This window comes from Phaethon aethereus (assembly GCF_964289735.1).
Source record: "Phaethon aethereus genome assembly, chromosome: 5".
Classification (NCBI taxonomy): domain Eukaryota; kingdom Metazoa; phylum Chordata; class Aves; order Phaethontiformes; family Phaethontidae; genus Phaethon; species Phaethon aethereus.
This window is the reverse complement of record NC_138579.1, coordinates 46554257-46570134: the sequence shown is the minus strand read 5'-3', so window position 1 is coordinate 46570134 and position 15878 is coordinate 46554257. Positions and strand designations below refer to the sequence as shown.

General features: G+C 55.1%; 1 protein-coding gene across 1 annotated transcript in view; it reads right to left on the bottom strand.

Moving 5' to 3' along the window:
• Positions 1-14445, bottom strand: part of ALX4 (ALX homeobox 4) — a gene marked incomplete at its 3' end in the record, with an annotated part of 42198 nt that extends 27753 nt beyond the window's left edge. Inside the window, exon 1 of the mRNA XM_082000789.1 lies at positions 11017-14445. Within this exon, the coding sequence (XP_081856915.1) occupies positions 11017-11404 (388 nt within the window). The 5' untranslated portion in view covers positions 11405-14445. The remainder of the gene's footprint in view (positions 1-11016) is intronic.
• Between the last annotated feature and the right edge of the window lie 1433 nt (positions 14446-15878).

The following is a 15878-nucleotide window of genomic DNA, read 5'->3' as shown; positions in this document are numbered from 1 at the left end:
GGCAAAGGCCCAACAACATCAACAGCAATGAATTGCAGAAACTTCCCCAGGAGACACTGTTCAGTAGGGTTTCTCCCCATCTTGGGGACCCATTTTTGAAATACAACCCATGCAAGAAATGCATCACATTTCCTGTAGCAATTTTCCATCATCTGTCTGCATTTTCCTCAAAACCAGTTCTCTCTTGGCTTGACTAAGGATTTTGCAACCTCAAGATGTCTAACAGTTTTGACATCATAACGAAACCTCAGAACCTCCTTTTTGAGTGTTTTGGCTATAATGAGCTCTCATGAATACTCATCACCCATTGTTTTATTTCCCCATCTCCTATACAACATTTCATCTCTAAATTCCAAGCTTACTCACTGTGACCAGAGAGCGTTTGCCCTGCTGCTCTAAAGAGAGTCTACACTCCAAAGCAGACACAGTTGCCAAATAAGTTCTTTTTTTCAATCACACCTTGAGTCTTTCTGAGGGATGCTTATAGCCCTCTTGCAAGCCTACATCTACTGGATGAAGCAGGAGCATTTTCATTCCTGCAGACTGTAAAGGAATGGAGAAAAAAAGGATGTGGTCTCAATCATTTCTTGTTGTCCTGCTGAGAGAAGTGTCTCCCCCAGAAAAGGCATCTGAAAAAGGCGTTGGCAGAACTGCCCTTTGGTGACTTTGGTCTTGTGTCAATGCTGTCCTCACCCCACAGGCACCCCCAACTGTGTTAAGCAGAAACTGCTTCAGCTCTGAAAATGCCCAGCTGCTCTCCTCCGGCCACTGAGTGCACGTTACACCTCTTTTCCACAGGTCACCTCACTCTGGGTTCCATTTCAGCTTGGTAGCTTATGACAGCCTGCTTATAAAACGTTATCAGTTCCTGTTAAAGGCTCTCCCATACGCCGGGATATCCTCAGCTATAACAGAGGGGTTGGGTGGATGGCCATCCGGTCTCTCGAGCGAGGGCTGCCTTACGCAGGTGGTGGGAGACCCGCGCTACAGTTTGCTGAGGGCTTGTCCTAACACGACAGCCATTTTCACCACCAGATAGCCAACAGTGGAAACCAAAATGAACCTAGTAAGGCACATCCCAGATATTATCTATTAATGGTAAGGCACGAGCACCCTTTGATTAACATATTACACAGCAAAGCTCTTTCTGGGCTTTTTTCTTAACCAGGACAACAGATGAGGTCCAGCAGCTGGCTACAAGCTCAAAGAGACAGCTCAGGGGCCTGCCCACAGAGACAGGCGCCATAAACAGATTGCCCAAGCTTCTTTCTTTCTTTCACATGAGCCACGTCTTTAAAGCAAACCACTGCAGGCTGAAAGCGCTGGTGCTCACTGACCAGGTACCAACCACAGTGATGTACACACTGAGTGTTAGTTCATCTCCCACCTTGGTTGTACTAAGCATTTTCCTGGATCCCGGCCGTCCAGTCTCCCACGGGCATTTCTCCCCAGCAAGGACACGTTCCCCAATCTCCGTCTTCCCTCGTACCCATGGGGTGGCTCCATTTTGGACTGTCCCATCATCTCCCTCTCTGTCTAGTTTCAGTTAGCAACTGCACTACCTGAACGAGCATCTGTGATGCCTGTAAATTACACACACGATAACCCCTCTCTTGCTGCTTGGCTTCCCCCGTAGCTCTCCCTCTGAAGTCGACCGCTGCCAAATGGAGGCAAATAGACTGTTCCACCAAGAAGTCAATTTTTTGCCACCAAGGCCAAGGAAAAGGGGATTTCCAGTACAACCAGTTGCAAAAGTACCCTTCCCAAAACCAAACTAATTAAACAAGGAAAGAGCAGGGTTCTCTGAACACCAACTTAATATCCAGCCCTGGGCACCACAAAGCCTCAACTCGAACTTAAAACCAGTATCACCCAGCTTTACATGGGCAGCTTCAGGTCCCTCTGTTTCCTGAGTTGAGTTTGGGCCTCTCAGTAGATTTTTATGAGGCTCTGTCCTGACTAGCCATATATATTTATAACAGCCCTCTCTGTGGATATCTCCCCTCCCCACCAGAGCCGCACTTAGCTGAGCTGCTGCACTCATGTTTGATGTTGTAGCCAATCCCCCATTGCTTTCTATCCTGCCTAAGTCTTTTCTTCTAATAGCTTGAAGTGGCATGAACTGGATGGAAATACTCTTCTCTCTAGCACAGGACCTTATATCTATATAAAGCAACCATCTTCCCTCTCTTCCAGTAGCAGCTTTCCAACTTCTGTTCAAGGGCTGAAATGCAATATTTAAGCTCTGCCATAAAACCCACAGCTTCATGGAGTGTTTCTGGCCTCCTGCACAATCTGCCTAAGTGTCTAGCAATTGGTCCATCGGCTATTTATCTTGGAAGTCCTCACTGGCATCTGGAGACGTGAGGAACACAAAATGTCTGCAGGTCCTCTGCCAATTTAGGTGGGTCTCTTCTTCCTCTTGCCTTCTAGCATTTGGCTGTGTCCTGTCTAGCTCAGACTGGTATCTGGCTCCAATCTGCTTACAAAGGTTCAGACCAAATCTTGATAAGCCAGGTTATGTCTATAACACAGTGCTTCTCAGCTCTCAGGTATGGGTCCTTGCCACAGCTGTGCTCCTGACTGTGCTCCAGGATGAGGTCTGGGCATGCACCATCCCAGGGAAGGCTGGAAAAGAACCACACAGTGCTCCAGAAGGTCTCACAGCCTCCCGAACCAGAGACCATCACCGCAGTCCTGGCTACGGAGCGTACCCTTGCCCCAGCGTTTGACCTCAGGCTCTTCTGGGTAAACAAGTGCTGCAGAGCAAGGCTTTAGCTTGCAAGCCATCTGGCTCCTCTTTCCAGCCAGCCACATGGTGGGAACGGACATGCACCAGCCTCCCATGGGGTCCTTTCTCGAGTGGCATCACTGGGGCTGGGAAAACCTGATGCTGTGGGTCTCCCTGTGCTTGGTTACAGAGCGTACACACTGCAAATGGCCAGTCCTGCAGGTGACCCAAGCCCCACCTGGCAGACCCAACACCCTGAGACCAACTCCATGACCAGCAGGCTGGTACCCTGGTGAGCCTTTGGTTTCCTTTTTGAGATCATTTTCTATTCTTTCAGAAACCATTCTCTTGCTCAGGCCTCCTATTAACTTTCAGGCTGAATAATATTTTCCCATTTCCCCTGTTTTGTCAAACATCTTCTGTCCTGTGTCTCACACGTTCCCCAGCACCTCATGGAGTCAGGATCTTGCAGCTGGGCCTTCGGACCTCTCTGGGCACTGTCCCAGCACAGAGTCATTCTCTGATTGTTTTTGACCTTTTCTGGGAAATTTCCCAATATTGCCCTCTCTCCCTGTGCACAATTTATGACTTTGTTTTGTTTTGATTTGATTCTGGTATGAATTCCTTTCACTTTCCACTGCTCCTGAATAAGTTAGATGTCTGCAAGCACCTCTGTTATCTGATCCCTCTTGCATCAAAAGAATTAATACAGTTCCCCATTTCCCTCTTTGGAAACTGCATCCTACCCCACCACCAGCCTTACCGCTCCTGACTGAAGCGGTCAGCCAGTATCCCGCGTCCTGAGGAGGCCGTTTCCACTCCAGGGAGGAACTGGGGAGACCCAAGATATTTGTTTCATGTAGCAATGTTTACACACAAAGCACTATCTCCCTAAATACAGTAGCAATCAGATGGGAGTCATTTCGAGACATCACAAGCTGCTTTTATTTCCCCAGACAGAAGCCTGCCCTAAAGGTTTGTTCTGTCTCTTCCTCAGGTTCCTTATTTCCTCAGGTGGATAGCACTTCTCCTTCTTGGCTTTCTGTTGACTCCCCCTCTTTGGTTTTGTAATGTTTTCAGACTTTTACTGAACAAAGGCGGTTGCTACCTTCATAAGTCCCACAGAGTTTTCACCAGCATGTACAGCATGTCTGTCAGTGACTAAACCAGCTTACCTTTTGGGCTCCATCATAGGCTAAAAACCCACTTGCCTGGCAGCTAATGAACGCAGTTCTTGCTAATAAATAATATATTCAGAAATAATACTGATTCAACCGTCTGTTTCCAGCAAGCAGATTAACTGCATCAGGATAAATCCTCAAACCACATCTTCACCAAAAAAAAAAAATCAGATTTAAATTGGCATTTAACTGCTGAGTTAGGCGATGCAATGGTCTTCCATCAGTGCAGATAATGGCAGATCGTAGCTCATGACATACCAGCTTGTCATGGCTAAATCCTGCTGGGACCTGAAGATAGCAGCTACTAAATGTTGAATCACAGTTATTTGCAACAGAGAGATAAAAAGTTTGGTGCTGGTGGATTCATATTTATGTAGTCCATAAAATCAGTTGCAGACCACCTTCCATAATCATGGTGAGTCTGCCACTGCTCATCACCCCTCCAAGACATGTCCTCTTCTTCTTCCCCTGCCTCTTCTCATTCATCTCTGTTCCTTCCTCCCTCCATCCCTCTCCCCTGTTCCTCATTGACCCATTTCTCTCTCTGACCAAAACACGGCCCTAGAAGTATCATGGTGATCACAATTGCTCTTTCACATCATGCCTACTTATGTGACAGTCAAAATATGAAGATGGTGTGTGAGTATGAATGAGAACATGACCAAGCAGAATCACCAGTATGTATAATAGCATTGATTCATCCAAATTTAGACGGAAAATAAAGTGGAGGTCATTTATTTAATATATGTAAGCAGCTTTCCTCCTTTACTTCTGAACTTTCATTTACAAGTTGAGGCAGCTGAGAGACATGTAACTATGGTAAATTACTCTAATGCTTTATTCATATGAAATGTTCCCATCCATCTCTTAGTAAATGCTTCCCAAGTCACAGGGGTCCTATATTAGCTGTGTTACTGCTCAGGCTTCTCCTAATCCAGAACTATTCCTCTTTTCCTTTTGAAAATATATCTACATGAAGATATTAGATGTATGCTCATTTCCAAGCAATTAATGATTGAGATGGGATTTTTTTTCCCAAATGTGTAGGAGTAATACCTCAGAAACACATGACTTTTGGGACAGGGATTTCTCAGCATTTTCTGAAAAGCAGTGACCAACCCATATCTTGTTTTGGCTGATATAGGTTGCCCACACTGATGAGTTGCTTTTTAAAGACGAGACCGTTTATGTGGACTGACACGTTGAATGTATTTTACGTACTGAGAGACCTGGGCATATGAGAACACACACACACCCCCTCCGCTACAGATTTTTGCAACGAATAAGGACCTGGCTGTCAAGAAACCTAAGTTCAGTCACCTCCAAAATCAAACACAGGACCTCTACTCCTTCTCCAGCCCACTGGGAGTCTCCTTCTGCTGGAGCCATGGCCCTGGGCGGATCCCACTGATGCCACTGAGTGGCAACATCTTGGCCTTGCACAAGCCGCTCACAGGTTCCAAGTCTCAGTTTTTCTGACTGCAAAATGGGAAGAAAAGTCTCTTATGGCCACAGGATGCATCACACTTTTTACCTGAGAATTGCTACAGCTGCCCAAACACCCTGAACAAGACTTAAGGACTCCAGGGAGAGAAACTGGCCAAAGAGACGGCAACGAGGGCGACCAAACGGACAGGGCTGTGGCTGGAGATGTCCTTTAGCAGCAGACCTTGGCTCCAAGCCTCCCAGACACCACCTCCCTCTTACAAGGGAAACTCATCATGGCTTTGAACGAAGAGCTTGGAAAAGGAATAAATCTTCAAGATCTGAGGGACTGAAGTCTGCACATTAGCTCCCCTTAAACCCTGAATGCATTTAACTTGGGAGGTTAGAAACCACAGCCAAAGAAATCGCTTTTGATTCACAACTTGTTTTGAGCAGTCACCCATAAAAGCAGCCAGTGAATCACTCCAGCCAGTTAGTCATGCAACCACACTGAGTGTACACTCGAAAGGCAGCACAAAATAAACAGCCTGCAGCTCCAGATAACACACACGCAGCTCATTTGCGCTATCTGGCATCAGCATATATTGTTAATGGGACTCCTACACCAAACCCTTAGGAAAAGACGCACTCAGTAAGCATCTCCAAATCTCGCTCCCCATCAGTATTTTTCTCCTCTGCTTCGCACTGCGTTGCTTTCGAAACAATTAAGACTAGTAAAAGTTTTAAGACTCTCTCTCTCTCTCTTCCCGCACCCTTCTTGTTGCTGGTAACGTCCTGCTGGGGTTACAAGCGTGCGCTGCAGAAGTGTAGGGCTAGAGCGGAGTTAATCCCCATCCGCAGCCGACAAGTCGAAAATAAACAGCTCTAGTGCGAAAAGAAACCTTCCTGCAAGGAGGGAGCGGCAGGAATACAGGGGGAGGGAGGCTCCCGCTCCTTTGACACATGAGTGTTATAAACAGCTCGGGTCAGGAATCCTATAAAAGTCTCCAGCCAGATCTACCGTCCAAGTCAAGAGAAGCGCAAAGCATCTTTCGGAAAGAACCGCGAATAAATCTTCCTGCGCAGCCGGGGCGAGGAGCGTCAGCCCTACCTTCGCGTCCTGCTCCCTGAGGAAATCCCGCAGGTTTCCGCGGAGGAGATCCCGCACCTCCGAGCGTCTGCTCAAACAGAGGCTTCGCCAAACTCCTGGCGAGAGCTCCCTCCCCTCCCTGGGAGGGTGCCGGAGCCCTTGAATGGCAGATCTGGTGGCCCTATTGTGGGAAAGAGAGGGCGATTGCCAGGGCGGCGTCAGCAGCGCGCCGGGAGCCGGCGGCCGGGCCTCGCCGGGCACCGGACAGGGGCCGGCCCCGCCGCCCGGCTCCCCTCCAGCTCGCCTCCCCGCCCTCGCTGGCTCCTGCTCCTCCCCGGTGCTCGCCAGGGTCGAGTCCCCCCTTCTTCCCCACTCGCGCCTCCCTCCCGCACACTTCTCCCCTTTATACTCTCCTGCTGCCCCCCGCGGGGACGGGGGCCGCAGCACCTCCCAACCCCAGCAGCCCTCCCCGTCGGGGTGCGGGGGTTCTCGCGCACACCCCGCCGGGCAGGAGCCGGGGGCCCAGATCAAAGCGGAGGCGGGAGGGAAGGGGAGGCAAGGACAGGGCCAGCCGCCGCAGTCCGGGAGTCCCCTCCTCAAGCACCCCCAAAGCCCTCCGCACCCCGCGGCCGGGCTCGGGGCTGCGGCCGGAGCCGGGGGAAGGGGGTACCTGCCGCCGGTCTCCCCGGCGCACGGCGAGCTCCGCAGGGCCCCAGGCACCGCGGGGGGCTCTGCGCGGGGCCGCGGGGAGCACCCCGCGCCGGCGGGCGGCCGGCCCCCACGGGCGGCGGCAGAGGCACGGCCGGCGAGCTCGCTCCTGCCGTGCCTGCAGCTTACGTTACACCGGGGGGAGGAGGAGGAGAAATGCGTTAAAAGTGCCAATTTAAAAAAGCACGCGGCGAGCTTCTGGTTCCTACGGCCGTTGCTTTCTGCGCGGCTATTAATAACGCGCTTCAGACTGCGCTTTTTATCTGCTCGCTAAATGAAAGAAACGGTCGTTATTTGCATAACCCGGCACTTAAAGAATTTCCTCTGTTGGAGAAAGCCCGTTTCCTTTCTCCCGTCTCCCTTGAGCAAACATCCCCATCACACTCGCCTTCACTCCCCGCAGGATTTTTTTTTCCAGCCCGTGTTTCTAGACAGCAATATGCGTATATATTTGCGTGTGTATATGGATACACGCACACATATGTTTCAAGACGTATAACTTACTTCAGCTCCACGCAGTAGAAATAGTCAGATTACTACAGCACGTAAATCATTCGAAAGCTTTTTCCCTTCCTAAGCCAAGATATATAACCTGTTCTGACGGCTTTTATTTAAGGTTTCGTCTTTAATTGCCAGTGCCGATCTGCGGGATAACCGGCACCCCCGTTTATAGGGCAGGGAAGGCAGGGAAGCCGTGCGGGGCCGCCGGCCCGTCGGCAGAGCGCAGGCAGGGGGGCGAGCGGCAAGAGGCGTGGGGCCTCGCCGGGAGCCCCCCCGGGGCCAGGCCGGCAGCCGCCGCTCCGAGGGGGTCCCGGAAGCCCGTCCGGGAGCCAGGGCCGCCCGGTGCCTACCAGCAGCCGGGCGGGAAGCGCTTCGGCGACTGCCACTCGTGTCCTCCGTGTATTTACGGCCGCAGCTCACCCTGGCCTATATTTATCCTTACAATGCAATGGAAGGGCTTAGATCTAGAAATAGAAGCCGAGAGCAATAGATGGCAGGCACGGGCTTTTTATAACTCGAAACGACTTGTTTATTAAAGAATTAAAATAAAATTAAACAAAACAAAAAATAAAAAAGGGGGGGTCAGGGCCACCCATCTCCGCTCCCGGCGGCTCGCGCGGTGCCCGCCGTTTCGCGCTGGGCTCCCGGGGCTCTGCCAGCGAGGAGGGGAAAGACCGGAGTGCGGGACGGGTGCGGAGAGCGCTGAGACCGCTGCGCACCGCCGGGCGGGAGGCAGAGCGTACCCCGGGTTACTTTTCTTTTCCTTTTTTTTTCTTTTTTTTTGGGGGGGGGGCGGGGGTGTTGGTTTTTTTTAAAATTGAGGGATTTACGGGCACGGCGTCCCGCCACCCCAGCGTTCTCCTCACAGTCCCGGGCAACTGGGAACGCGGGGATCCAGCGCTCTTTCCCCCGTCTGCACGACACGCACGGCAGTACAGGCCCCGGCCCCGGCGCGGCGGGAGGCAGCGGGGCAGCCGCCTGCTCCCCGATTTCCCCAGCAAACCCCCCGTAGTTCTCTCCCCCCGCCTGCGCGTTAGCTGGCCGTGCTTGTGCGCGCTGCGGAAAAGGGGACACGGCTCCCTCTTCCCACGCTCGCACCGGCGCCGAGGGTATTTACAGGCTCGGTGATTTCCCGGTCCCTTTAGGCGGGTGCGGTGGGTTTCCGGGGCACAAGGCCTGTGCCCGGCGCGGGGGATTCTCCCGTTTGGGAGAAGGCGGAGAGGTACCTGCAGTCGCTCTGCGAAACCCCGATCTGGCTATTGCTAGCGGGTCCCTTCCTCGATCATTAGTTGTTATTATTATTATTATAATCCTCGCAGATCCATCTGTCCCTTATTACAGCCCCATCGTGCCCAGACACATCAGGCGGGTCTCGCACCGAGCCCGGGTCTGGGCCGAGCCGGGCCGGCTGCCGCCGCCGCCGCGGGGCTCCCGCTGAAGCCAAGCCCGAAGCCCCGCTTGAAAATGAATCACGGGGACCCCGATGGCGTTAAGAAAGGTGATAAATTCGTGTTGGCTCTACCGGGGGTTGAAAAGTGTCATCACAGGCTAAGCCGGCGCCCTGGGCTTTGCAACCTACAAAAACAAGAGAGCCGGTTAGAGGGGAGAGGAGGGTCGGGCCGGCGCCGGGGGCTGCCCTGCGCTCCCACTTCGCCCGGCGGAAGCGGGTCCCTCCCGGCCGGGGCCGCGAGCCCCCGCGAGTTTCCCCGGCCCGAGGAGGCCTCCGCGGATGCGGAGCGGGCCTTGGCGCCGGCGTGGGGTTGTCCGCCCACGGCGAGGGGAAGAGAGGGAGCGGGGGAGAAGGAGAACACCCCAGCCCGAGCCTCGGTCACGATAGGGGCGAAGCGGCCCCCCAGCCCGAGCCCTCCGCCCCGCTCCTCAGCCCCGCGGGGACATGCTATGGGAGGGGGCTTGTGCCTCCCGGGTGCGGGCAGGAGCAGCGCGGCCGGGGCAGGAGCGGAGCGCGGCCCGAGGCTGGGGGACGGGGACCGATGCCTGCCCGGCGCGGCCCGGAGGAGAGCGGGCAGCGCCGCCGGGCGCAGGGCACCCCATCTCTGTCTGTGGGCACGGCTGCACGGCGAGGACCGAGAGCCATTTCCCCGGGAGGGGAGTCACAGGTGCCGGGGGGAGCAGAGCCCCGGGCCCTGGGTCCGTGGAGGGGTGCGGGGACCCTTTGGCTGCGCGCAGCGGGTGATGGACAGCGCCTGAGTGCGACCCGGCACGCTGAGGTTTGGGACATGGGCAGAGAGAAGGCGCTTCTGCCTCCTTTTACGTCTAGAGATGGGCGAAAGGGAAGGTGCGGGGGGAGAAAAAGAAAGTAAAGACGGCAAAGAGTACCCCGAACAACGGCGAGAGCCTGGGTCGCGGGAGGTGGGAGCGCCGGCCCCACCAGGGCCTCTCTCGGCTTCCGCACTCTGCCCGTCTTAGGGACACCCCGGTGATCCCGGCCCGGCCCTGTCCTTGTCCCTGCCGGCGAGGTCACGGTGAACCGGTGTACCGAGAATGGGGACAAGACTCCCCCCGCCAGCGGCGACGCGCTGAATCCAGGCCGGAGCAACCGGTGCCCACTGTGCGGGCAAAGAGCAGGAGGGAAAGGAAGAGATTGCATTTCCACTTTCCCTTCTTCGGAAAAAAGAAAAAAAAAAAAAAGGGGGTGTGTGTTTGGTTGGTTCTTATTTTTTGGAGTTGTGTTGGTTTTTTTTCCCTTTCTCTCTTTCCCCGCTAATGGCCTCGATATAGAGGAAACCTCCCGAAGGAGCGGTTTTGCCTTTTAAACCCACGCTCAGGAGCGACAAGACAAGCGACCCCGTTCAAGGCTGTCCTGCCGAGCGCCGGCGCACGGGAGTGTCTTAATTGCCGCTAACGACCCGCGGAGAGGATGCGAGCGGGTTATCTGCAGCCGGGCAGAAATCAATTAGGGGAGTGGCAATTAGGGGAGAAAGTGAGAGACAGGAAAGCGGGGAAGACGGTTACAGCGGAAAGTGAAGCTTTCGGTGACGTTTTCCAGAAATTCTCCCTCTGGAAGACAGTCACCGTAGAGAGTATTTTGCGCGGTCCGCTCTTCCTTTCTCTTTCTGTTTCTCTCCCCGTTTGCTGCGGGTTTCCCTGCATTGCCAAAGAGCTAGCGCTCTCCGGGAGCGCCTGGGCTCCGCTCAGAAGCGACGATTAAAATCACGGCAAAGCGGGACGAGGGGGAAACGCGGCTTCCCACGGGCACCAGACCCGGCTGGGAATAAAGATACTGGAGGGGGGGGGGGGGCACGGCGGCCCCCGGCCCCGCACCGCGGCTGCCCCCGGGAGGCCCTTTCCAGTCCGCCCCCCCCCCCCGGGCGTCTCTCTCCGGTTTCGCCGCCGGTGTTTCCCGCACGCCGAGGACTCACCGTAACAGGAGACCTGCAGAGCTCCGTTGTGGCCGCTGCTCTCTTGCAGCTTGAGGTTGCTCTCCGGGGGGGTTTTGCAAGGGCCTCGCTGCATGTAGAGGTGCTGCGGCGGCGGGTATTTGCTAAAGGAGGCCGGAGCCGCGGCGGGGCCGGGAGCCGGCACGCTGCCGTCCAGGGACGGGCATTCCTGCTGGCTGTAGCGGCTCCGGCATTTAGTGTTGCTGTCACCAAAGCCTTGTCCTTTGCTGGCCAGGAAAGTAGGGCTGAACTTGTCACTTGCTTGAAATGCCCTAAAAGGCGAGGAGCCTTCTGTGCCCTGGGAGGCTGCGTTGTAGTAGGAATCCATGGCAGCCGGATCACAATAAGAAACACAAGTATCAGCATTCATTCCTAAAATTAAAAGGCCCGAGTGTCCTTAATGCGCTTGGAGGGGCACCAGGAACCTCTCTTTCTCTCTCCCTCTCGCATACGCACACACTCACAGCTGGGCCAGGGAGCTCTAAGAGGATTCAGATGTTCTTGAAAGCTGACCAGATCTCCAAACCCCCTTAAGATCTCGCACAGTAAAAGGGGTCTTTTTCTTTCCCTCCCTCTCTCCCTCCCTCCCTCTCTCTCTCTCACACACACACTCTTGCCCTCCGCCTCTCCCTCCAAACTATCTACACGCTAAAGAGGCTCTTCTCCGCACTTTCCCCCATACACGCATAGGGAGAGAAAAAAAAAAGAAAAAAAGAGAGAAAGACCTCTCCCCCAATTAATATGTAGATGATGACAGTGGAGGGGAGGGGGCCCAGGAAGAGGGGTGTGTGTATGAGTATGGGGGTGTGTGGAATCAGGGGGGGTGGAGGTCATATCTTTTGCGTTAAAAAACAAAACCCAAAAACTAACCCCAAAAGTTTTTATGGTTAAAAAATAGAAAATCAAACAGATGACATGAACGCCACGAAAGGATGAACGTGGGACCCACGCAGGCGGAAGCGTCGGGGAACATTTAATGGTCGTGACACGCTGAGCTCGCTCCGGCCCTCTCCGCTGCTCACTTGCCCCCAGCTGCGGGGACCCCCGCCGCCCCCTCCTCCCTGTTAAAGGCAATACAGATTTCCCCCGCAGCTATATGCCTTTAAGTCTTTCCCCCCCACTCCCCTTAACCCCTTCAGGGTCGGCAGCTCTCCCAGCGCTGCCCTGAGCCGTCTGCACACCCGGGCACGGCGGTGCCGCGCTCGCCCAGCGCATCGCTAGGCGAGCTCCCCTCGCCCCACGGTTCTGATCGTCGGTATTGATTTACCTCTAAAAAACGTGCTCGCTCCAGGTGTAAAATAACTGGGTCAAAAGCGGGAGGGCAGCAGGGAGGGATTTTAACAGGGTCGCCGAGCACACAAAATTGGCCCCGGCTTCTGGGACTGCCAGAGGTGAACTTGCAAAGGGACAGAGGCTGGCAGGAGCCCTTTTTGGTTTGAAGGGTCAATTGCAACCCAAAAAGGGCTTAAAAATAAATCAATACTCACCTTCTGTCGTGTGCCGTGTCCGTCCGTCCCCCCCCCCGCCATTCAACCTGATTCCCCTCCTCCCCCGGTTAACTCCTGCTACCCCTTACACTTACTCTTACCCTGCCTTCCTCCCATCCCCACATCTGGTTTCTATTGCTCGCTTACCTTGAAGTTTTCAGTAATAAAGATATTACGCAAACTACATCCACAGTTCTTCAGTCAAAAGGAAAAGAAAAGAAAAGAAAAAAAAAGCAAAAAAAAAAAAAAAAGACAAGACAAGAAAAACGAAAGAAAAGGAAAAAAGAGAGAACAGGAAAGGAGAGGGGAAAAAAAGAAGGCCCTTAACCCCTTCGGGAGCGCGGGCCGCAGCGGAGCCGGTTGCGGGCGGGGAGCGGGGACACGGGAGGCAGCTCCGGGCTCCCAGCGGCTCCCCGCGGGGCCCGGCCGGTGTGTCCTCCCTTCTCCCCTCCGTGCGGAGAGGGGAAGACTCCTGGCTCTCATCTCTGGCTGTGTGTCTGGGTGCGCGGGGGGGAGCGGGATGCGGGGAGACGGTTGGGGGGTGGGGGGCCGTGGCCGCCGCTGCCCCCCAAAGCGTTGTTCCAGGAGCAAGACCAGCACCGCCGTTTTCATTAGCTGGGATCTGCCAAGAACAGACACCCCCCCCCCCGCCCCCCAGATGCAGAAGGGATTTCTAGCGAGGTCGTCATTAAAACAGCCAGAGACGGATTCATTTACTAGATTTCAAACCATTTCGCGAGTCTCCCTCAGAGCAACGCTCTGGTCCAAGAAAGCTTTCAGCGGGATTTGCCTTCCTTATTCTCTTTATTACCTTGCTTAATTCTTTCCTCGTCGTTTTCTTTCTCTCTCCCCTCCCAAACTCCCCCGACCCCACCAACAGCCCCCTCTCTCTTCCTTCTCCGCTCCTTAACAAAAACGAAACGAACGCAAATGTATGAAAATCTTTCTCAAAAAAGCACAATTCGGGGAGGCCAGGGGAACCGGGGCGCAGCTGCCCTGCGGCGGAGCCTCTCGCAGATTGCGGGTACCCCGGCAGCGCTGCAGCGGACTCGCTGTATTTCGGAGTGTGAACTCGTTAAATATGGGTTTTCCAACCAGTTAACTTCCCAAGCAATTATTTTGGCGAACGGGCTAAAACAAAAACAAAACCAAAAAACCTCCACCAACAAAAAAACACCTAAAACCGATGGGAGGGCAGTCCTCGATGCTGTGGAGTTATACTCGGCATTTCTGTTCAGCAAAGTTGAACGATAAAAGAAAAAAAAAAAAGAGAAACATTCCAGGATCGGGTAGAAGATTTTTTAAATTTTTTTTTTTTTTTTTTTTCCCCCAGAAGCGCTGCTTTGTAGGGGCTCTCAGAGGCAATCCGGCCCAAGAAGGCTGCCCGGGGTCTGCCTCGGCCAGAGCGCTCCGCCAGCCCCTCCTTGCATTAAACTGTAACGAAAAGTCCATTAGTTCTCGATCAGGGCTAATCCGCAGCACCGCGGAAAGGACCACAATAAACCCCTCTCTCTAATGGCCAATTTGTGTCCTTGGCACCGAGAGGTTAATTCGGGAATCGTTACCGAGGAAATGGGTGCTCGCAAATACCTGGCGATCTGGTGGGGGCTGGAGGTGGGGATGGGGGGAGGTGGAGAACCGAGGAATCGCTTTTCTTGGCCGTTTTCGCTTGGCCAGGTTGGGTTTTGCCCCAAGTCCTCCCGGCAAGTTTGACGGGGGACTCCCCCAGTCCCGGCTAGCTGGGAGCGGAACCTTGCGAACACGAAAGTAAAGAGGGAGCCTGCAGCCCCCCTCCCCGTTGAAGGAGGCGATGGGGCTGAGCTCGCCCGGGCCGCCGTGTACCCCGGGCGGTGGGGCTGGAGCTCAGCCCGGGAAGGGCTGCCGGCTCCGGGGCGAGAGGAGCATCCCGCCTGCGGGAGCGAGGATCGGCAGAAAGGGACAGGCATTCCTTGAAACCCGATCTCACCAATTTTTTCCTCCGGGTGACCCCAAACCCACCCAAATGCGTCCAAAAGGGAAGGGCGAATGGAGCGGCCGAAAGGTCTGCGCTCCGCAGCAACCGGTTGCCAGTTCCGTATGTGTATGTGCTTTATATCGAGACCGTTTTCAGGTACAGTCGCTGTTGGTTTTGTAAGGGGCGAGTCCCGAGGGTCCCTTCCCACGCAGACAGGGCTGCGGGACCGGGGACCCCAGGTGAGGGCCGGCGGGTCCCGCGTTTAGGGACGGCAGCTCCCACCGACCAAGTCACTGCTGGGAGGATCGCCCGGGTCTCCAGTTCCCTCGGGCGATCCAGCTGCCCCCTCCCGGCGACACCCCCGGGAAAAGGGAGCAGCCCAAGGGCAGCCCTGCTTGGCTTGTTTTCGAGGAGCCGTTTCCTTTCCTCCGGGGCAGGAGCGGGCACAGCTCCCGGGTGAGGACCCGGTGCGAGGGGCAGGAGGTAAAGCGATCGGATCTTACATTTCGATCTCTGCAAGAGAAAAAAAAAAAATCACCTTTATTCCCGTGCGACTTAGACACTCAGGCTTGTGCCACGTCCAGGGAAAAGGCAGAGGTGCCCGCTGGTCCCCTCACACCGGGCACGGGGCTGCGGGGAGGCGGCGGGGCCGTGCCCGGCTCTCGCGGGGGGCCCGGAGGAAGAGGAGGCAGCAGGAATGCGCTTCTCCGCTTTCTCAGCCACTGCCGGGAGAAACACGCCGCGTCCCCACCAAGCCTCCGCCGTCCTGCCGAGGCTCCGGCCGCTCGGGGCCGGCCGGGAGCTGGGGCCGGTGATTCCAGCCGGCGGGGCGGCGGGGGCGAGGGTCGGCGGGGCTCCGGGGCGCCGGGACCAGCACCCCGGGTCCTCCCCGCCCCGTCCGCGGGGCGGGAGAGTAAATACCTCTGTTCAGGGAGTGGGCTCATTTCACCGGGGAGAGGGATGGAGAAAGAGGGGGGTATTTCACACCGCTCCCTCCCTGCTCTTTGGCAGAGCCCTGCTCTTGGAAACTGCCTCCAGTTTGTTTCCCCGTTGGGGGTTGGTTCGTGCCGTCACTTCAGAGCTGCGGGCTCCTTTAGCACCGAACCGAGGTCTGAAGGCGACCTATTTATAACACCACTGCTGGGGGTGGGGGGAGAAGGGGAAAAAAGCATTTGTGCTAATCTCCCACACTTTTTTTTTTTCTTTTTGCTTTCCAGCGGGACGAAAGTTGCATCATTATTTCGGGAGCGGAGCTTGCCCAGCCGCAGTGCCGCCGGTACCGGCCGCCGTGCGTAGCGGGCTGGGGCCTGAGCTCCGCTGGGGCGGGGGCTTTGCTCCCCTGCCCTCGGCACCTTTCCTCAGGGGTAAACGTATAGATATTTATATGCAGTGTCGGCTGTTAT